The following is an 18747-nucleotide window of genomic DNA, read 5'->3' as shown; positions in this document are numbered from 1 at the left end:
ACGTGTCCTTTTTGTCCATGGCCAGATGGCGGGTGGTGGCGGCGTTGGGTCGTCTGTTGAGCTATTGGGACTTGTATACAGATGTTTACACTTTTTAAATACTATGAGTATACGGTTTATGCACCATGGTTAAACACTTGCTTATTTATTAATTTCTTTTTGGTGTCGTGTTTTCAGCCTTGTTAGCGCAGTAGGTAGAATGTCAGTCTGATTGTCTGGAGGTTTTGAGTGCAATCCTCACACAGGGCATGGGTTTTGTTTTCAGATTACGCAGAATTTGCTCTGTGTGGTGGTGCTGAAGGTGCTGCCTCTGTTCCAGCCTGAGTGAGGTCTCCCAGTCAGGAAGTCTAGCATCCAGTTTCAGAGGGAGGTCTACAGGCCCTGATTGGATTTCCTTTTCAATCAGGTCCTGTGGAATGATTGTGTTGAATGCTGAACTGAACTTTTCTATGGAGACCATTTGAACGCACGTGTCCTTTTTGTCCATGGCCAGATGGCGGGTGGTGGCGGCGTTGGGTCGTCTGTTGAGCTATTGGGACTTGTATACAGATGTTTACACTTTTGAAATACTATGAGTATACGGTTTATGCACCATGGTTAAACACTTGCTTATTTATTAATTTCTTTTTGGTGTCGTGTTTTCAGCCTTGTTAGCGCAGTAGGTAGAATGTCAGTCTGATTATCTGGAGGTTTTGAGTGCAATCCTCACACAGGGCATGGGTTTTCTTTTCAGATTTACATTGAATTTGCTCTGTGTGGTGGTGCTGAAGGTGCTGCCTCTGTTCCAGCCTGAGTGAGGTCTCCCAGTCAGGAAGTCTAGCATCCAGTTTCAGAGGGAGGTCTACAGGCCCTGATTGGATTGCCTTTTCAATCAGGTCCTGTGGAATGATTGTGTTGAATGCTGAACTGAACTTTTCTATGGAGACCATTTGAACGCACGTGTCCTTTTTGTCCTTTTTTTTACACACTGTTGGGTATCATGTTTTCAGCCTTGTTAGCGCCGTAGGTAGCGTGTCAGTCTCATAATCTGAAGGTCGTGAGTTCAATCCTCACACAGGGCATGGGTTTTGTTTTCAGATTACGCAGAATTTGCTCTGTGTGGTGGTTCTGCCTCCGGTCCAGCCTGAGTGAGGTCTCCTAGTCAGGGAGTCTAGTGTCCAGTTTCAGAGGGAGGTCTACAGGCCCTGATTGGATTGCCTTTTCAATCAGGTGCTGTGGAATGATTGTGTTGAATGCTGAACTGAACTTTTCTATGGAGACCATTTGAACGCACGTGTCCTTTTTGTCCTTTTTTTTACACACTGTTGGGTATCATGTTTTCGGCCTTGTTAGCGCAGTAGGTAGCGCGTCAGTCTCATAATCTGGAGGTTTTGAGTGCAATCCTCACACAGGGTATGGGTTTTCTTTTCAGATTTACATTGAATTTGCTCTGTGTGGTGGTGCTGAAGGTGCTGCCTCTGTTCCAGCCTGAGTGAGGTCTCCCAGTCAGGAAGTCTAGCATCCAGTTTCAGAGGGAGGTCTACAGGCCCTGATTGGATTGCCTTTTCAATCAGGTCCTGTGGAATGATTGTGTTGAATGCTGAACTGAACTTTTCTATGGAGACCATTTGAACGCACGTGTCCTTTTTGTCCTTTTTTTTACACACTGTTGGGTATCATGTTTTCGGCCTTGTTAGCGCAGTAGGTAGCGCGTCAGTCTCATAATCTGGAGGTTTTGAGTGCAATCCTCACACAGGGTATGGGTTTTCTTTTCAGATTTACATTGAATTTGCTCTGTGTGGTGGTGCTGAAGGTGCTGCCTCTGTTCCAGCCTGAGTGAGGTCTCCCAGTCAGGAAGTCTAGCATCCAGTTTCAGAGGGAGGTCTACAGGCCCTGATTGGATTGCCTTTTCAATCAGGTCCTGTGGAATGATTGTGTTGAATGCTGAACTGAACTTTTCTATGGAGACCATTTGAACGCACGTGTCCTTTTTGTCCTTTTTTTTACACACTGTTGGGTATCATGTTTTCGGCCTTGTTAGCGCCGTAGGTAGCGTGTCAGTCTCATAATCTGAAGGTCGTGAGTTCAATCCTCACACAGGGCATGGGTTTTGTTTTCAGATCACGCAGAATTTGCTCTGTGTGGTGGTTCTGCCTCCGGTCCAGCCTGAGTGAGGTCTCCTAGTCAGGGAGTCTAGCGTCCAGTTTCAGAGGGAGGTCTACAGGCCCTGATTGGATTGCCTTTTCCATCAGGTCCTGTGGAATGATTGTGTTGAATGCTGAACTGAACTTTTCTATGGAGACCATTTGAACGCACGTGTCCTTTTTGTCCTTTTTTTTACACACTGTTGGGTGTCATATTTTCAGCCTTGTTAGCGCAGTAGGTAGCGCGTCAGTCTCATAATCTGAAGGTCGTGAGTTCAATCCTCACACAAGGCATGGGTTTTGTTTTCAGATCGCGCAGAATTTGCCCTGTGCGGTGGTGCTGAAGGTGCTGCTCCCGATCCAGCCTGAGTGAGGTCTCCCAGTCAGGAAGTCTAGCATCCAGTTTCAGAGGGAGGTCTACAGGCCCTGATTGGATTGCCTTTTCCATCAGGTCCTGTGGAATGATTGTGTTGAATGCTGAACTGAACTTTTCTATGGAGACCATTTGAACGCACGTGTCCTTTTTGTCCATGGCCAGATGGCGGGTGGTGGCGGCGTTGGGTCGTCTGTTGAGCTATTGGGACTTGTATACAGATGTTTATACTTTTTAAATACTATGAGTATACGGTTTATGCACCATTTCATGGACACTAGACTCCTAGTCAGGGAGTCTAGTGTCCAGTTTCAGGGGGAGGTCTACAGGCCCTGATTGGATTGCCTTTTCCATCAGGTCCTGTTGAATGATTGTGTTGAATGCTGAACTGAACTTTTCTATGAAGACCGTTTGAACGCACGTGTCCTTTTTGTCCTTTTTTTTACACACTGTTGGATATCATGTTTTCAGCCTTGTTAGCGCAGTAGGTAGCGCGTCAGTCTCATAATCTGAAGGTCGTGAGTTCAATCCTCACACAGGGCATGGGATTTGTTTTCAGATCACGCAGAATTTGCCCTGTGTGGTGGTGCTGAAGGTGCTGCTCCCGATCCAGCCTGAGTGAGGTCTCCTGGTCCGGAAGTCTAGCATCCAGTTTCAGAGGGAGGTCTACAGGCCCTGATTGGATTGCCTTTTCCATCAGGTGCTGTGGAATGATTGTGTTGAATGCTGAACTGAACTTTTCTATGGAGACCATTTGAACGCACGTGTCCTTTTTGTCCTTTTTTTTACACACTGTTGGGTATCATGTTTTCAGCCTTGTTAGCGCCGTAGGTAGCGTGTCAGTCTCATAATCTGAAGGTCGTGAGTTCAATCCTCACACAGGGCATGGGTTTTGTTTTCAGATTACGCAGAATTTGCTCTGTGTGGTGGTTCTGCCTCCGGTCCAGCCTGAGTGAGGTCTCCTAGTCAGGGAGTCTAGTGTCCAGTTTCAGAGGGAGGTCTACAGGCCCTGATTGGATTGCCTTTTCAATCAGGTGCTGTGTTTTATGCACCATGGTTAAACACTTGCTTATTTATTAATTTCTTTTTGGTGGCGTGTTTTCAGCCTTGTTAGCGCAGTAGGTAGAATGTTAGTCTGACTGTCTGGAGGTTTTGAGTTCAATCCTCACACAGGGCATGGGTTTTGTTTTCAGATTACGCAGAATTTGCCCTGTGTGGTGGTGCTGAAGGTGCTGCTCCCGATCCAGCCTGAGTGAGGTCTCCTAGTCAGGGAGTCTAGTGTCCAGTTTCAGGGGGAGGTCTACAGGCCCTGATTGGATTGCCTTTTCCATCAGGTCCTGTGGAATGATTGTGTTGAATGCTGAACTGAACTTTTCTATGAAGACCGTTTGAATGCACGTGTCCTTTTTGTCCTTTTTTTTACACACTGTTGGGTATCATGTTTTCAGCCTTGTTAGCGCAGTAGGTAGCGCGTCAGTCTCATAATCTGAAGGTCGTGAGTTCAATCCTCACACAGGGCATGGGTTTTGTTTTCAGATCACGCAGAATTTGCCCTGTGTGGTGGTGCTGAAGGTGCTGCTCCCGATTCAGCCTGAGTGAGGTCTCCCGGTCCGGAAGTCTAGCATCCAGTTTCAGAGGGAGGTCTACAGGCCCTGATTGGATTGCCTTTTCCATCAGGTCCTGTGGAATGATTGTGTTGAATGCTGAACTGAAATTTTCTATGGAGACCATTTGAACGCACGTGTCCTTTTTGTCCATGGCCAGATGGCGGGTGGTGGCGGCGTTGGGTCGTCTGTTGAGCTATTGGGACTTGTATACAGATGTTTACACTTTTTAAATACTATGAGTATACGGTTTATGCACCATGGTTAAACACTTGCTTATTTATTAATTTCTTTTTGGTGTCGTGTTTTCAGCCTTGTTAGCGCAGTAGGTAGAATGTCAGTCTGATTATCTGGAGGTTTTGAGTGCAATCCTCACACAGGGCATGGGTTTTCTTTTCAGATTTACATTGAATTTGCTCTGTGTGGTGGTGCTGAAGGTGCTGCCTCTGTTCCAGCCTGAGTGAGGTCTCCCAGTCAGGAAGTCTAGCATCCAGTTTCAGAGGGAGGTCTACAGGCCCTGATTGGATTGCCTTTTCAATCAGGTCCTGTGGAATGATTGTGTTGAATGCTGAACTGAACTTTTCTATGGAGACCATTTGAACGCACGTGTCCTTTTTGTCCTTTTTTTTACACACTGTTGGGTATCATGTTTTCAGCCTTGTTAGCGCAGTAGGTAGCGTGTCAGTCTCATAATCTGAAGGTCGTGAGTTCAATCCTCACACAGGGCATGGGTTTTGTTTTCAGATTACGCAGAATTTGCTCTGTGTGGTGGTTCTGCCTCCGGTCCAGCCTGAGTGAGGTCTCCTAGTCAGGGAGTCTAGTGTCCAGTTTCAGAGGGAGGTCTACAGGCCCTGATTGGATTGCCTTTTCCATCAGGTCCTGTGGAATGATTGTGTTGAATGCTGAACTGAACTTTTCTATGGAGACCATTTGAACGCACGTGTCCTTTTTGTCCTTTTTTTTACACACTGTTGGGTATCATGTTTTCGGCCTTGTTAGCGCAGTAGGTAGCGCGTCAGTCTGATTATCTGGAGGTTTTGAGTGCAATCCTCACACAGGGCATGGGTTTTCTTTTCAGATTTACATTGAATTTGCTCTGTGTGGTGGTGCTGAAGGTGCTGCCTCTGTTCCAGCCTGAGTGAGGTCTCCCAGTCAGGAAGTCTAGCATCCAGTTTCAGAGGGAGGTCTACAGGCCCTGATTGGATTGCCTTTTCAATCAGGTCCTGTGGAATGATTGTGTTGAATGCTGAACTGAACTTTTCTATGGAGACCATTTGAACGCACGTGTCCTTTTTGTCCTTTTTTTTACACACTGTTGGGTATCATGTTTTCAGCCTTGTTAGCGCAGTAGGTAGCGTGTCAGTCTCATAATCTGAAGGTCGTGAGTTCAATCCTCACACAGGGCATGGGTTTTGTTTTCAGATTACGCAGAATTTGCTCTGTGTGGTGGTTCTGCCTCCGGTCCAGCCTGAATGAGGTCTCCTAGTCAGGGAGTCTAGTGTCCAGTTTCAGAGGGAGGTCTACAGGCCCTGATTGGATTGCCTTTTCCATCAGGTCCTGTGGAATGATTGTGTTGAATGCTGAACTGAACTTTTCTATGGAGACCATTTGAACGCACGTGTCCTTTTTGTCCATGGCCAGATGGCGGGTGGTGGCGGCGTTGGGTCGTCTGTTGAGCAATTGGGACTTGTATACAGATGTTTATACTTTTTAAATACTATGACTATACGGTTTATGCACCATGGTTAAACACTTGCTTATTTATTAATTTCTTTTTGGTGTTGTGTTTTCAGCCTTGTTAGTGCAGTAGGTAGAATGTTAGTCTGATTGTCTGGAGGTTTTGAGTTCAATCCTCACACAAGGCATGGGTTTTGTTTTCAGATTACGCAGAATTTGCCCTGTGCGGTGGTGCTGAAGGTGCTGCTCCCGATCCAGCCTGAGTGAGGTCTCCTAGTCAGGGAGTCTAGTGTCCAGTTTCAGAGGGAGGTCTACAGGCCCTGATTGGATTGCCTTTTCCATCAGGTCCTGTGGAATGATTGTGTTGAATGCTGAACTGAACTTTTCTATGGAGACCATTTGAACGCACGTGTCCTTTTTGTCCATGGCCAGATGGCGGGTGGTGGCGGCGTTGGGTCGTCTGTTGAGCTATTGGGACTTGTATACAGATGTTTATACTTTTTAAATACTATGAGTATACGGTTTATGCACCATTTCATGGACACTAGACTCCTAGTCAGGGAGTCTAGTGTCCAGTTTCAGAGGGAGGTCTACAGGCCCTGATTGGATTGCCTTTTCCATCAGGTCCTGTGGAATGATTGTGTTGAATGCTGAACTGAACTTTTCTATGGAGACCATTTGAACGCACGTGTCCTTTTTGTCCATGGCCAGATGGCGGGTGGTGGCGGCGTTGGGTCGTCTGTTGAGCTATTGGGACTTGTATACAGATGTTTACACTTTTTAAATACTATGAGTATACGGTTTATGCACCATGGTTAAACACTTGCTTATTTATTAATTTCTTTTTGGTGTCGTGTTTTCAGCCTTGTTAGCGCAGTAGGTAGAATGTCAGTCTGATTATCTGGAGGTTTTGAGTGCAATCCTCACACAGGGCATGGGTTTTCTTTTCAGATTTACATTGAATTTGCTCTGTGTGGTGGTGCTGAAGGTGCTGCCTCTGTTCCAGCCTGAGTGAGGTCTCCCAGTCAGGAAGTCTAGTATCCAGTTTCAGAGGGAGGTCTACAGGCCCTGATTGGATTGCCTTTTCAATCAGGTGCTGTGGAATGATTGTGTTGAATGCTGAACTGAACTTTTCTATGGAGACCATTTGAACGCACGTGTCCTTTTTGTCCTTTTTTTTACACACTGTTGGGTGTCATATTTTCAGCCTTGTTAGCGCAGTAGGTAGCGCGTCAGTCTCATAATCTGAAGGTCGTGAGTTCAATCCTCACACAGGGCATGGGTTTTGTTTTCAGATCACGCAGAATTTGCCCTGTGCGGTGGTGCTGAAGGTGCTGCTCCCGATCCAGCCTGAGTGAGGTCTCCTAGTCAGGGAGTCTAGTGTCCAGTTTCAGAGGGAGGTCTACAGGCCCTGATTGGATTGCCTTTTCCATCAGGTCCTGTGGAATGATTGTGTTGAATGCTGAACTGAACTTTTCTATGGAGACCATTTGAACGCACGTGTCCTTTTTGTCCATGGCCAGATGGCGGGTGGTGGCGGCGTTGGGTCGTCTGTTGAGCTATTGGGACTTGTATACAGATGTTTATACTTTTTAAATACTATGAGTATACGGTTTATGCACCATTTCATGGACACTGGACTCCTAGTCAGGGAGTCTAGTGTCCAGTTTCAGAGGGAGGTCTACAGGCCCTGATTGGATTGCCTTTTCAATCAGGTCCTGTGGAATGATTGTGTTGAATGCTGAACTGAACTTTTCTATGAAGACCATTTGAACGCACGTGTCCTTTTTGTCCATGGCCAGATGGCGGGTGGTGGCGGCGTTGGGTCATCTGTTGAGCAATTGGGACTTGTATACAGATGTTTATACTTTTTAAATACTATGAGTATACGGTTTATGCACCATGGTTAAACACTTGCTTATTTATTAATTTCTTTTTGGCGTCGTGTTTTCAGCCTTGTTAGCGCAGTAGGTAGAATGTTTCTGGAGGTTTTGAGTTCAATCCTCACACAGGGCATGGGTTTTTTTTTCAGATCACGCAGAATTTGCCCTGTGTGGTGGTGCTGAAGGTGCTGCTCCCGATCCAGCCTGAGTGAGGTCTCCCGGTCCGGAAGTCTAGCATCCAGTTTCAGAGGGAGGTCTACAGGCCCTGATTGGATTGCCTTTTCCATCAGGTCCTGTGGAATGATTGTGTTGAATGCTGAACTGAACTTTTCTATGAAGACCGTTTGAACGCACGTGTCCTTTTTGTCCTTTTTTTTACACACTGTTGGGTATCGTGTTTTCAGCCTTGTTAGCGCAGTAGGTAGTGTGTCAGTCTCATAACCTGAAGGTCGTGAGTTCAATCCTCACACAGGGCATGGGTTTTGTTTTCAGATCACGCAGAATTTGCCCTGTGTGGTGGTGCTGAAGGTGCTGCTCCCGATCCAGCCTGAGTGAGGTCTCCCGGTCCGGAAGTCTAGCATCCAGTTTCAGAGGGAGGTCTACAGGCCCTGATTGGATTGCCTTTTCCATCAGGTCCTGTGGAATGATTGTGTTGAATGCTGAACTGAACTTTTCTATGGAGACCATTTGAACGCACGTGTCCTTTTTGTCCATGGCCAGATGGCGGGTGGTGGCGGCGTTGGGTCGTCTGTTGAGCAATTGGGACTTGTATACAGATGTTTTTACTTTTTAAATACTATGACTATACGTTTTATGCACCATGGTTAAACACTTGCTTATTTATTAATTTCTTTTTGGTGTCGTGTTTTCAGCCTTGTTAGCGCAGTAGGTAGCGTGTCATTCTCATAATCTGAAGGTCGTGAGTTCAATCCTCACACAGGGTATGGGTTTTGTTTTCAGATTACGCAGAATTTGCCCTTTGTGGTGGTGCTGAAGGTGCTGCTCCCGATCCAGCCTGAGTGAGGTCTCCCAGTCAGGGAGTCTAGTGTCCAGTTTCAGAGGGAGGTCTACAGGCCCTGATTGGATTGCCTTTTCAATCAGGTGCTGTGGAATTATTGTGTTGAATGCTGAACTGAACTTTTCTATGGAGACCATTTGAACGCACGTGTCCTTTTTGTCCATGGCCAGATGGCGGGTGGTGGTGGCGTTGGGTCGTCTGTTGAGCAATTGGGACTTGTATACAGATGTTTATACTTTTTAAATACTATGAGTATACGGTTTATGCACAATGGTTAAACACTTGCTTATTTATTAATTTCTTTTTGGTGTCGTGTTTTCAGCCTTGTTAGCGCAGTAGGTAGTATGTTAGTCTGATTGTCTGGAGGTTTTGAGTGCAATCCTCACACAGGGCATGGGTTTTGTTTTCAGATTACGCAGAATTTGCTCTGTGTGGTGGTGCTGAAGGTGCTGCTCCCGATCCAGCCTGAGTGAGGTCTCCTAGTCAGGAAGTCTAGCATCCAGTTTCAGAGGGAGGTCTACAGGCCCTGATTGGATTTTCCTATTAATTAAAGGGAAAAACAATAATAATCATTTTAGGGGGGAAAAGTGAAAAAAAAAAAAATACAATAATCTGGTTGCATAAGTGTACACACCCCTAAGCTAATACTTAGTTGGAGCACCTTTAGTTTTTATCACAGCATTTAATCTTTTTGGGTAAGAGTCAATCAGTATGGCACGCCTTAACTTTCATCCTTGCAAAAGCATTCTAACTCTGTCAAATGGGATAGGCATCTCTTTTACACAGCCCTCTTCAAGTCACCCCACAGACTTTTTGATTGGATTTAGGTCTGGACTCTGGCTGGGACATTTCAAAACCTTGAACTTGTTTTGTTGAAGCCATTCCTTTGTCGATCTGGAGGTTTGCTTTGAGTCATTCAGTATGTTTACATGGACAACAATAATCCAATATTAACCTGATTAAGACAATACTCTGATTAAGAAACTAATATGTAAACAGCAATTTTTTATTACCTTAAGGCGACTAAAGTCATACTCGAAGTAAACACAAATCGAATTAATACATGTGGAGTATTCCTGTTTTAGTCGCATTATCGACGCGCATTACAGACATGTACACACATTAATCACACTATTAACGTCGTGTGGGATTTTTCACCACATTTTGCGACAGGACATGTACACGCGGCAGTGCTCAACCGTTTGACGGCAAACATGAGAGCACGGCTGCGTCCGAAACCGCAGGCGAAATACAGGTATCTCGGTTACTATATAGTAGTTAAGGAACTAGTTTAGGAAGCAGCCCACGGCTTCAAGCAGTCGTCTATTTGTCACGTAATTGACAAATAATTAACTGCAACTTGAAGCTTTCGTAAAATTAAAAATGAAACACCCAAAACAGCATACGGTACCATAATGAAGATGAACTGTATGCTGACAGGTGAAATTCTGGAGGGAACGTCGGACGGCGTGGGGACTTAATGACGTGTGCCGTTAATCGATCTGTGTTCTATAACATGTAAAACTGAAAAATAAAAGGAATATTCTAAAAGCAACTCATGTAAACACCTTAAATAACAATATTGTCTTATTCAGAATAAGGTCAATAATTAGATTATTGCTGTCCATGTAAACATAGTTAGTGTAATGCTGAAAAGAGACATTCCTCTTCATCTTAAGAGTTTAAGCAGAACCCTTAAACCGTTTTGGAGCGATTCATTATTCCCTTCACCCTGATAAAAGTCCCAGTTCAAGCTGAAGAAAAACAGCCCCAAATTACGATGCTGTATAAAAAGTACACTGATAATTTATAAAAAGTATAAAAATCTGTATAAAACTCCCAAGAGCTCAATAGATGACACAATCACTAGAAGACACTAAACATCCTTACTGGGAGACCTCACTCAGTCTGGACCAGGAGCAGGACCTTCAGCACCACCACACACGGAAAATTCTGCATAATCCCATGAAAACCCATGCGCTGTGTGAGGATTGAACTCACAACCTTCAGATTACGAAACTGACACGCTACCAGCTGCGCTAACAAGGCTAAACACATGACACCCAACAGTGTGTAAAAAAAAGGACAAAAAGGACACGTGCGTTCAAATGGTCTTCATAGAAAAGTTCAGTTCAGCATTCAACACAATAATTCCACAGCACCTGATTGAAAAGGAAATCCAGTCAGGGCCTGTAGACCTCCCTCTGAAACTGGATGCGAGACTTCCTGACTGGGAGACCTCACTCAGTCTGGATCGGAGGCGGCACCTTCAGCACCACCACACAGAGCAAATTGAATGTAATCTGAAAAGAAAACCCATGCCCTGTGTGAGGATTGCACTCAAAACCTCCAGATAATCAGACTGACATTCTACCTACTGCGCTAACAAGGCCGAAAACACGACACCCAAAAGAAATTAGTAAATAAGCAAATGTTTAACCATGGTGCATAAACCGTATACTCATAGTATTTAAAAAGTATAAGCATCTGTATACAAGTCCCAATTGCTCAACAGACGACCCAGCGCCGCCGCCACCCGCCATCTGGCCATGGACAAAAAGGACACGTGCGTTCAAATGGTCCTCATAGAAAAGTTCAGTTCAGCATTCAACACAATCATTCCACAGGACCTGATTGAAAAGGCAATCCAATCAGGGCCTGTAGACCTCCCTCTGAAACTGGACACTAGACTCCCTGACTAGGAGTCCAGTGTCCATGAAATGGTGCATAAACCGTATACTCATAGTATTTAAAAAGTATAAACATCTGTATACAAGTCCCAATAGCTCAACAGACGACCCAACGCCGCCACCACCCGCCATCTGGCCATGGACAAAAAGGACACGTGCGTTCAAATGGTCTCCATAGAAAAGTTCAGTTCAGCATTCAACACAATCATTCCACAGGACCTGATGGAAAAGGCAATCCAATCAGGGCCTGTAGACCTCCCTCTGAAACTGGACACTAGACTCCCTGACTAGGAGACCTCACTCAGGCTGGATCGGGAGCAGCACCTTCAGCACCACCACACAGGGCAAATTCTGCGTAATCTGAAAACAAAACCCATGCCCTGTGTGAGGATTGAACTCACGACCTTCAGATTATGAGACTGACGCACTACCTACTGCGCTAACAAGGCTGAAAACATGATACCCAACAGTGTGTAAAAAAATTTTACAATAAAGGTAGAAAACGTTCTGACATGATTTATGTTGGTTTAATTTTTTTTTATATCACAAAAACCTGACATTTTTACAGGGGTGTGTAGACTTTTTAGATCCACTGTACTTCTGTTTGCTAATTACTCCTCATATCTAACACATCATGTCCCTTTCTGCTTTTCTGCAATTCTCATTTCTTACTCACTGTATATGTTTTTACTCTCATACTTACTTACTTACTCATTACTTATTCATTTCAGTTGGTCAGCTTGGTCACCAGTAACCAGTCACACTTTGATGGATGCTAATTTTTCCTATAATATATCGCAGATGCTTGTTCCATCTTGGAAAGGTGAAGCTTCTAAATCATTCTCTGTGAAGATACAAGTAATTAAGGTAAGTTACTGTATAATTAGCTAAGTTAAGTCAGAATCAGCCAATCCGTTCCTGTGCACCCACCACATTTTTGTGCACAGCCTTGTTAACACAGTAGGTAGCATGTCAGTCTCATAAGCTGAAGGATGTGCGTTTAATCCTCACATGGGACAAGTTGTTTTGTACTTGTACTATATGATGTTTCCTGAGATTTGCACATTAAAATAAATTAATATTCATATGTCAGTAAGTATAAACCTGCATTCACACCAGGAAACTGTTAATTTTCTATACAAACTGCATGAGATGGAGACACAGATGCAATGCAATGCAGATTGATTGTGATGTGATAAAGTGACAAAATCCAAATTATTTGATTTTTGAGTGAATTCCATAGACCGTTGCTATTAGGTAGTTTGTTTATTTCCTACCCATGTTTAGCCCACACTCAATCTCATTTTGGCAGTCATGAATGGATTAAAAGTCATTATCTACATATTACACATACTGTAGGTCTCATGTACAACCATCAAAGCACTTGTAATATGTTAGAAAAAAGTGTAGTCGTGTTCTTTATCCATACTTTATCGTGGTACATTGCATAAGCTGCTAAATGGGTTGGGCTAAATAGGTAGAACATTATTTGTAAAAGAAGTTTTACTCACACACAGTTATAGTGTATGTAGTCTGCATTCTTCCTTCTCGAGGCTGTGTTGAGTGGTTCTGTGGTACTAGTCGTTTATGTTGGAGGGGTCAATTTCCCCATACACAAACTCAATTTGACTTGGACATACAAAAGACTTATAAACAATTTTCACCCAATATCACCTGCAGGAAGTCATGACCCACCCAGTTATTAAGTAGTTTGCTGAAGGTAATGCAAACCATCATGCTCTAGGCAAGGAATTATCTCATTTTATGGATGGTGTCCTTTTAATTTTGCCTTTCATGGCTTATAAAATTGTTTAATATCTGCTGAAGTGAATCAGTGAAGAAGCAAATAAAGACATTGCCCCCCAGGTCATTTGTGATAGTAGCAAATTCTAACGGGATCATTTAATTCCTGCACATGATTGATAACGGCACCAGCTAAATGGACAAAAGCCTTTCTTCTATTAAAGCGTCAGGCAAAGTGAAGACCTCCCACTTCTGAAGTCAGGAACGGTGAGGATACAGGGGACTAACCACAGGTCAAATTAAATAACTTGTATAATTCCATCCCAATGACAGTGCAATCTGTCCACTCAGTTTTATAGCTCTGACCCCTATTACGGTCTTGGTCTGGCATCACTTTTACCTTGATGGGTTAGAGCATTTCCTCCAAATCGGTGCCAAGGCTGTACTCGACAATGCACTGTTGGTGATAGTGGATGTTTGAAAGATTGAACTGTTTTATTGTATTTTGTACTTTTGCACAACTATCCTGCATTTTTGTGATCTCACAGGTGATCTGTTCAGCATCAAATGGAGTTTAGCGCTGACATTGAAACACATCATCTTGGGTCTGTGGTGCGTGTAGAAAAGGATTAACTATAATATACCATAAATTAGCCTCATAAGGCATAATTATAGAAATAGAAATCTCCTTTTTAAAACATATTTCTTAATTTTAGACTGACAAGGAATGTGATAACTACAAACTGAAGTTGTCAGACGTTGGTCCTGAATCAGACAGCGGTTCAATAATTTCGGTACAGCTTCTTGAATTTAAGACGAGCCTCCTTGAAGCAGTGGAGGAATTGCATATTCACAGGGTATGGCCCATCAGTTCTTACAGCATGTTCTTTTTTTTTTTAAATTGATATTTGGTCATGTCATTAGCGCTTTACAGTGACTCAGCACACAGACACTGTAACGCTCTGGTTTCATTCTCTACTCATTGTCTCTCTACTTTTTTTATGAGTTTTTTATTCCCGTGTATTGAGAACTTATAGGAAGATGATACCTTGCAATAAATGTCATCATATTTTAAGATTGCAGGTCTGATAGTGCCTTTCAGTTATAGTTATAGTTATAGTTATATAACAGCTTTATTCTGTTAAATCTAGATAGAACAGAAAGATGTAATTTGCTTGGAGGGGGTGTTAATGGGTTTTTGAATGAAGACGATGGCAACACTTTTCGTCCATTTGTACGAGTGCATTTACATCAGCATGGGGTCATGCAAGGAGGACCTGCCACATTCATGTCTTCATGCTTGTAAAACTGTTTCCCTCAAGCAAGCACTTAAACACTGACACTGTACACGTAAAGGTTGTGGGACCAAAACTACGCATTGGATCGCTCTCCATTTTATTGTTATTATTGTGCTGTTGGGGAACAAAGGCATTAAATCAGTCCGCTCCTCAGGCATGCCATTAAACTAACACTTTGTTGTTCCTTGGTTTATTGGGCTGAAGGTTGAGGCAGAGGACGGCTGTCAGGTTCGTCTTACTCAGCTGTATAACATCGTGCATCTTTTAATGTACATTTAGTAATTCTTATATTAACAAGGTACAAATATGAGCGGAAGTTCGACTTGGACTGTTTAGTTTGTGGGATTAATGACCTGGCATAAGTTTTAACTATGTTTAAACATATTTGTTTTTCTAATTGTACTTTTTTTCGTGCTAAGAATTTTGTACTGTTAGTTCTTTATAGTTTGGTTTATAGTATTTAGTTTTATAATCCCTTTGATATGTTTTCAGCTTATAAATCTGCTCTTCTCCTGTTAAGATTTACTCCGATGAGCAAATTTAATGCCCCTTTTTTTTCTGGGCAAAATCTCTAGTGAATTTATTGTCTAGCTTTACCTGGTGTGTATTTTCAAGTATATGCTATGCCTGTAACACACTTTAATGGGAACATATAAATAAACTCCTACGTACATATAAAAAGTGACCATGTAGAAAGCCATTGACTTTTACCTTTCCTGTAGGAGGATGAGGAAGTCTTTGTGCTAATATCTCCTCTTTAATGCACCGGTGGTTTCCCAAACATGCTGCACAAGCTATTAAAATGTGATTTGTGTATATCTTGTTTCTTTTTTATAGAGTATTTGTGTATAGCCTGAAGTTTATTTTAAATATCGGCAATTTCAAGTTACAAAGGGCTTATAATTGAGAATGTCCATGTGTGAACAATTTGCATTTAGGATTCTGAAACACGCCACGAGGCTCAGATCTGTAAACTCGTCCTGGAGAAGCAAGAACTAGAGTGGCAGAAGGTGTGCATTCCAGCAAGAATCTGAATGTTATTTTTTTTAAGGCTATGTGGAAAGTATTTCTTAAGTATGTCTTAAAATCTTTTTGTAATATTTTAGGAGGCTTTACAAAATCAAATCAACAGGATGACAAAAGAACAATCAGAATCCCTTGCTGTTGTTAAAAAGCAGGTCTATATTTAATCTTTTTCCCTTAAATGATTTAAAAGTTTCAGCTAATATAAAGGTTGCAGTACAGAAATATTAGGATGTGCTAAATACCCATTAGGATGTTCTAAATACTAAATACAATGTTAAGTTTCAGGCTCAGATTCGAGGAATAGAAGGAGAAAAGGTAGCTTTCTTTGTACTCCCTAATCTAATGCTTGCGCTAATGTTGTATGTAATAGTATATTATAATATGCAAATGTGACTAATGATATGCTAATGAATTCGAAAGGGGAAACACCAACTGAGTGTTGAATTAAAAGACAAAGAGATCACCAGCCTGAAGGAAGAGTTGAAGTTACTGCAGGTATGTGTATGTGCAGAAGCAGCCATCATTTTCTGCTTTATACACTGGAAACTCCTTTTTTTTTTTGGGACCTAGAAGTCTTCAGTGGGAAAATTCATCTCATGGCTGACCTTTTGAGTGGGGGTCTGTGTAGGTTTATTTGGTGGTTGCCAGACAAATGACACAATGTTGGTGATGGATGTGGTCCTGTACGGTTCAGCACACTCTCTGTTAAAGCGTCTGATTGAGTGATAATGATGCTTGTTCTGTGTTTATTCTTTGGTAGCATTGTGAGATTGTTCTAATGAAATTTATAGTGTTTTAGTAAGGTGTTGGGCAACCACAATCTGCCAGAACAGCTTCTATGCACATTGGTCTTGATTCTGGAGTGATGAACACATTTTTCCAAAAGATTTTCCCTCAGTTTGTAACGATGGTGGAGAGTTGAAGATTAGAAAAACAAAATCCTGGTCTTTTTCCAGTCTTCAGTTGTCCTGTTTGGGTGAGTCTTTGCTCATGATAGCCTTAGATTCTTGTTCTTGGCTGACAGGAGCAGAACCTGACTTGGTCTTCTGCTGTTGTAGCCCATCAACCTCAAGGTTTGTGTGTTGTGCATTCTGAGATGCTTTTCTACTCAACATGGTTGTACAGAGTGCTTATTTGAGTTACTGTAGACTTCCTGTCCAGTCTGGTCATTCTCCACTGATCTCTCTCATCAGCAAGGTGTTTCAGCCTGCAGACCCTCTGCTCACAGGAGGTTTTTTGTTTTTCGAAACTGTTGTTTGTGAAATTCCCAGGAGATCAGCAGTTTCTGAAATACTCAAACCAGCCCATCTGGCCCCAACATCCATGCCATGGTTAAAGTCACAGCGCTCACACTTTTTCCCCATTCTGATGTTTGACGTGAACATTAACTGAAGCTCTTGACCTGTATCTGCATGATTTTATGCATTGTGCTATTGAAACATGATTGGCTGATTAGATAACTGCATGAATAAGCAGGTGGACAGGTGTTCCTATTAAAGTGGAAAGTGATATATACAGACGTGGGCCAATTTGTTGGTACCTTTAAAGCTCATTGAAACAGTGCTTTATTCCTCATTAAAAGTGACAATATTAAAAAGTAAAGTGTGATTTATACCTGCGTGCCTTTGGTATGTTATAGAGTAAAGCAAATAAAGTGTGAAAAGAGAAAAAATATTCCTTATTCTACAAAGATATTCTAAAATGGCCTGGACAGATTTGTTGGTACCCCTAGAAAAGATGATAAATAAATGGATTATAATGATATTTCAAACCTTTTTTTTTCTTTAATCAGTATCACACATGTCTTCAATCTTGTAATCAGTCATTCAGCCTATTTAAATGGAGAAACGTAGTCACTCCGCTGTTTGGTATCATCGTGTGCACCAGACTTAACATGGATCAGAGAGAGTTGTCTGAGGAGATCAGAAAGAAAATTATAGACAAGCATATTAAAGGTAAAGGCTATAAGACCATCTCCAAGGAGCTTGATGTTTCTGTGATTACAGTTGTAAATATTATTAAGAAGTTTAAGGTCCATTGGACTGTAGCCAACCTCCACGGATTAGGCCACAAGAAGAAAATCAAACACAGATTGAACAGAAGGATAGTGCGAAGGGTAGACAAAGAGCCAAGGAAAACTTCCAAAGAGATACTAGATGAACTCCAAGGTGAAGGTACATCAGTTTCTGATCGCACCATCCATCGCTTTTTGATCAACAGTGGGCTCAATGGAAGAAGACCCAGGAGGACTCCACTGTTGAACGAAAAACATAAAAAAGTAAGACTGGAATTTGCTAAAATGCATATTGACAAGCCACAATGCTTCTGGGAGAATGTCCTTTGGACAGATATGACAAAACTGGAGTTTTTTGGGAAGTCACATCAGCGCTATGTCCACAGATGAAAAAATTAAGCTTTCAAAGAAAATAACACCATACCTACTATGAAACATGGAGGAGGCTCAGTTATGTTTTGCGGCTGCTTTGTCGCATCTGGCACAGAGTGCCTTGAATCTGTGCAGGGCACAATGAAATCTCAGGACTATCAAGAATTTCTGGAGTGAAACGTACTACCCAGTGTTGGAAAGCTCTGTCTCAGTCGCAGGTCAAGGGTCCTCCAACAGGATAATGACCTAAGACACATGGCTAAAAGCACCCAAGAATGACTAAGAATAAAAAACTGGACTATTCTGAAGTGGCCTTCCATGAGCCATGATTTGAATCCTATCGAATATCTATGAAAAAAGCTGAAGCATGCAGTCTGGAGAAGGCACCCTTCAAACCTGAGACAGCTGGAGCAGTTTGCTCAGGAAGAGTGGGCCAAACTACCTGGTGACAGGTGCAGAAGTCTCCCTGAGAGCTACAGAAGTTTACAGTGATTGCCTCTAAAGGGTGTACAACAAAATATTAGGTTAAGGGTACCATCATTTTTGTCCATGCCTATTTTAAATAATAAAACAAATTTTCATTTGTTTTATTATTTTAAATATTCTGTTAAATCAAAAATCAAAAGCAAAGTCTGACTTTTATTATATATGGAATAAACAATGATGGATGCTAATTACTTTTGTCAGTTTTAAGGTATTCCAGAGAAAATTGTGGGTTCTTCTTTTTTCGTGGAAGGGTACCAACATATTTATCGATGTCTGGGTGCAAACATGCTTAGTGGTTAGCACGTTTGCATCATACCTCCAGGATTGGTGCTTCAATTCCTGCCGCCGCCCTGTGTATGTGGAGCTTGCATGTTCTCCACGTGCTTTGGGGGTACTCCAGTTTCCTCCCCCAGTCCAAAGACATGCGTTGTAGGCTGATT

The 18747-nt window shown here is 42.5% G+C and overlaps 1 protein-coding gene and 13 non-coding genes across 14 annotated transcripts in view; 12 read left to right on the top strand and 2 right to left on the bottom strand.

The window, feature by feature from the left end:
• Positions 1-988: 988 nt before the first annotated feature.
• trnam-cau (transfer RNA methionine (anticodon CAU)) lies at positions 989-1061 on the top strand. The gene has a single exon. It is a non-coding gene; the product is annotated as a tRNA-Met (tRNA).
• Positions 1062-2010: 949 nt separating this feature from the next.
• Positions 2011-2083, top strand: trnam-cau (transfer RNA methionine (anticodon CAU)). Its single transcript has one exon. It is a non-coding gene; the product is annotated as a tRNA-Met (tRNA).
• Positions 2084-2344: 261 nt separating this feature from the next.
• Positions 2345-2417, top strand: trnam-cau (transfer RNA methionine (anticodon CAU)). Its single transcript has one exon. It is a non-coding gene; the product is annotated as a tRNA-Met (tRNA).
• Positions 2418-2966: 549 nt separating this feature from the next.
• On the top strand, positions 2967-3039 carry trnam-cau (transfer RNA methionine (anticodon CAU)). The gene has a single exon. It is a non-coding gene; the product is annotated as a tRNA-Met (tRNA).
• Positions 3040-3309: 270 nt separating this feature from the next.
• On the top strand, positions 3310-3382 carry trnam-cau (transfer RNA methionine (anticodon CAU)). The gene has a single exon. It is a non-coding gene; the product is annotated as a tRNA-Met (tRNA).
• A 561-nt stretch (positions 3383-3943) lies between these two features.
• Positions 3944-4016, top strand: trnam-cau (transfer RNA methionine (anticodon CAU)). Its single transcript has one exon. It is a non-coding gene; the product is annotated as a tRNA-Met (tRNA).
• A 739-nt stretch (positions 4017-4755) lies between these two features.
• Positions 4756-4828, top strand: trnam-cau (transfer RNA methionine (anticodon CAU)). Its single transcript has one exon. It is a non-coding gene; the product is annotated as a tRNA-Met (tRNA).
• Positions 4829-5433: 605 nt separating this feature from the next.
• Positions 5434-5506, top strand: trnam-cau (transfer RNA methionine (anticodon CAU)). The gene has a single exon. It is a non-coding gene; the product is annotated as a tRNA-Met (tRNA).
• Positions 5507-6983: 1477 nt separating this feature from the next.
• trnam-cau (transfer RNA methionine (anticodon CAU)) lies at positions 6984-7056 on the top strand. Its single transcript has one exon. It is a non-coding gene; the product is annotated as a tRNA-Met (tRNA).
• Positions 7057-8063: 1007 nt separating this feature from the next.
• Positions 8064-8136, top strand: trnam-cau (transfer RNA methionine (anticodon CAU)). Its single transcript has one exon. It is a non-coding gene; the product is annotated as a tRNA-Met (tRNA).
• A 395-nt stretch (positions 8137-8531) lies between these two features.
• trnam-cau (transfer RNA methionine (anticodon CAU)) lies at positions 8532-8604 on the top strand. Its single transcript has one exon. It is a non-coding gene; the product is annotated as a tRNA-Met (tRNA).
• Positions 8605-10654: 2050 nt separating this feature from the next.
• Positions 10655-10727, bottom strand: trnat-cgu (transfer RNA threonine (anticodon CGU)). The gene has a single exon. It is a non-coding gene; the product is annotated as a tRNA-Thr (tRNA).
• A 1017-nt stretch (positions 10728-11744) lies between these two features.
• On the bottom strand, positions 11745-11817 carry trnam-cau (transfer RNA methionine (anticodon CAU)). The gene has a single exon. It is a non-coding gene; the product is annotated as a tRNA-Met (tRNA).
• A 1861-nt stretch (positions 11818-13678) lies between these two features.
• The window catches only part of LOC128611303 (uncharacterized), a 19145-nt gene continuing 14076 nt past the window's right edge, over positions 13679-18747 (top strand). Inside the window, exons 1-6 of the mRNA XM_053630690.1 lie at positions 13679-13723; positions 13828-13968; positions 15348-15419; positions 15516-15587; positions 15715-15750; positions 15856-15930. Coding sequence (XP_053486665.1) covers positions 13679-13723; positions 13828-13968; positions 15348-15419; positions 15516-15587; positions 15715-15750; positions 15856-15930 — 441 coding nt within the window. The remainder of the gene's footprint in view (positions 13724-13827; positions 13969-15347; positions 15420-15515; positions 15588-15714; positions 15751-15855; positions 15931-18747) is intronic.

The sequence above is a fragment of the Ictalurus furcatus genome, chromosome 8 (genome assembly GCF_023375685.1).
Source record: "Ictalurus furcatus strain D&B chromosome 8, Billie_1.0, whole genome shotgun sequence".
Taxonomy (NCBI): Eukaryota; Metazoa; Chordata; class Actinopteri; order Siluriformes; family Ictaluridae; genus Ictalurus; species Ictalurus furcatus.
The sequence above is the reverse complement of the archived record's forward strand: the minus strand, read 5'-3'. Positions and strand labels throughout refer to the sequence as shown.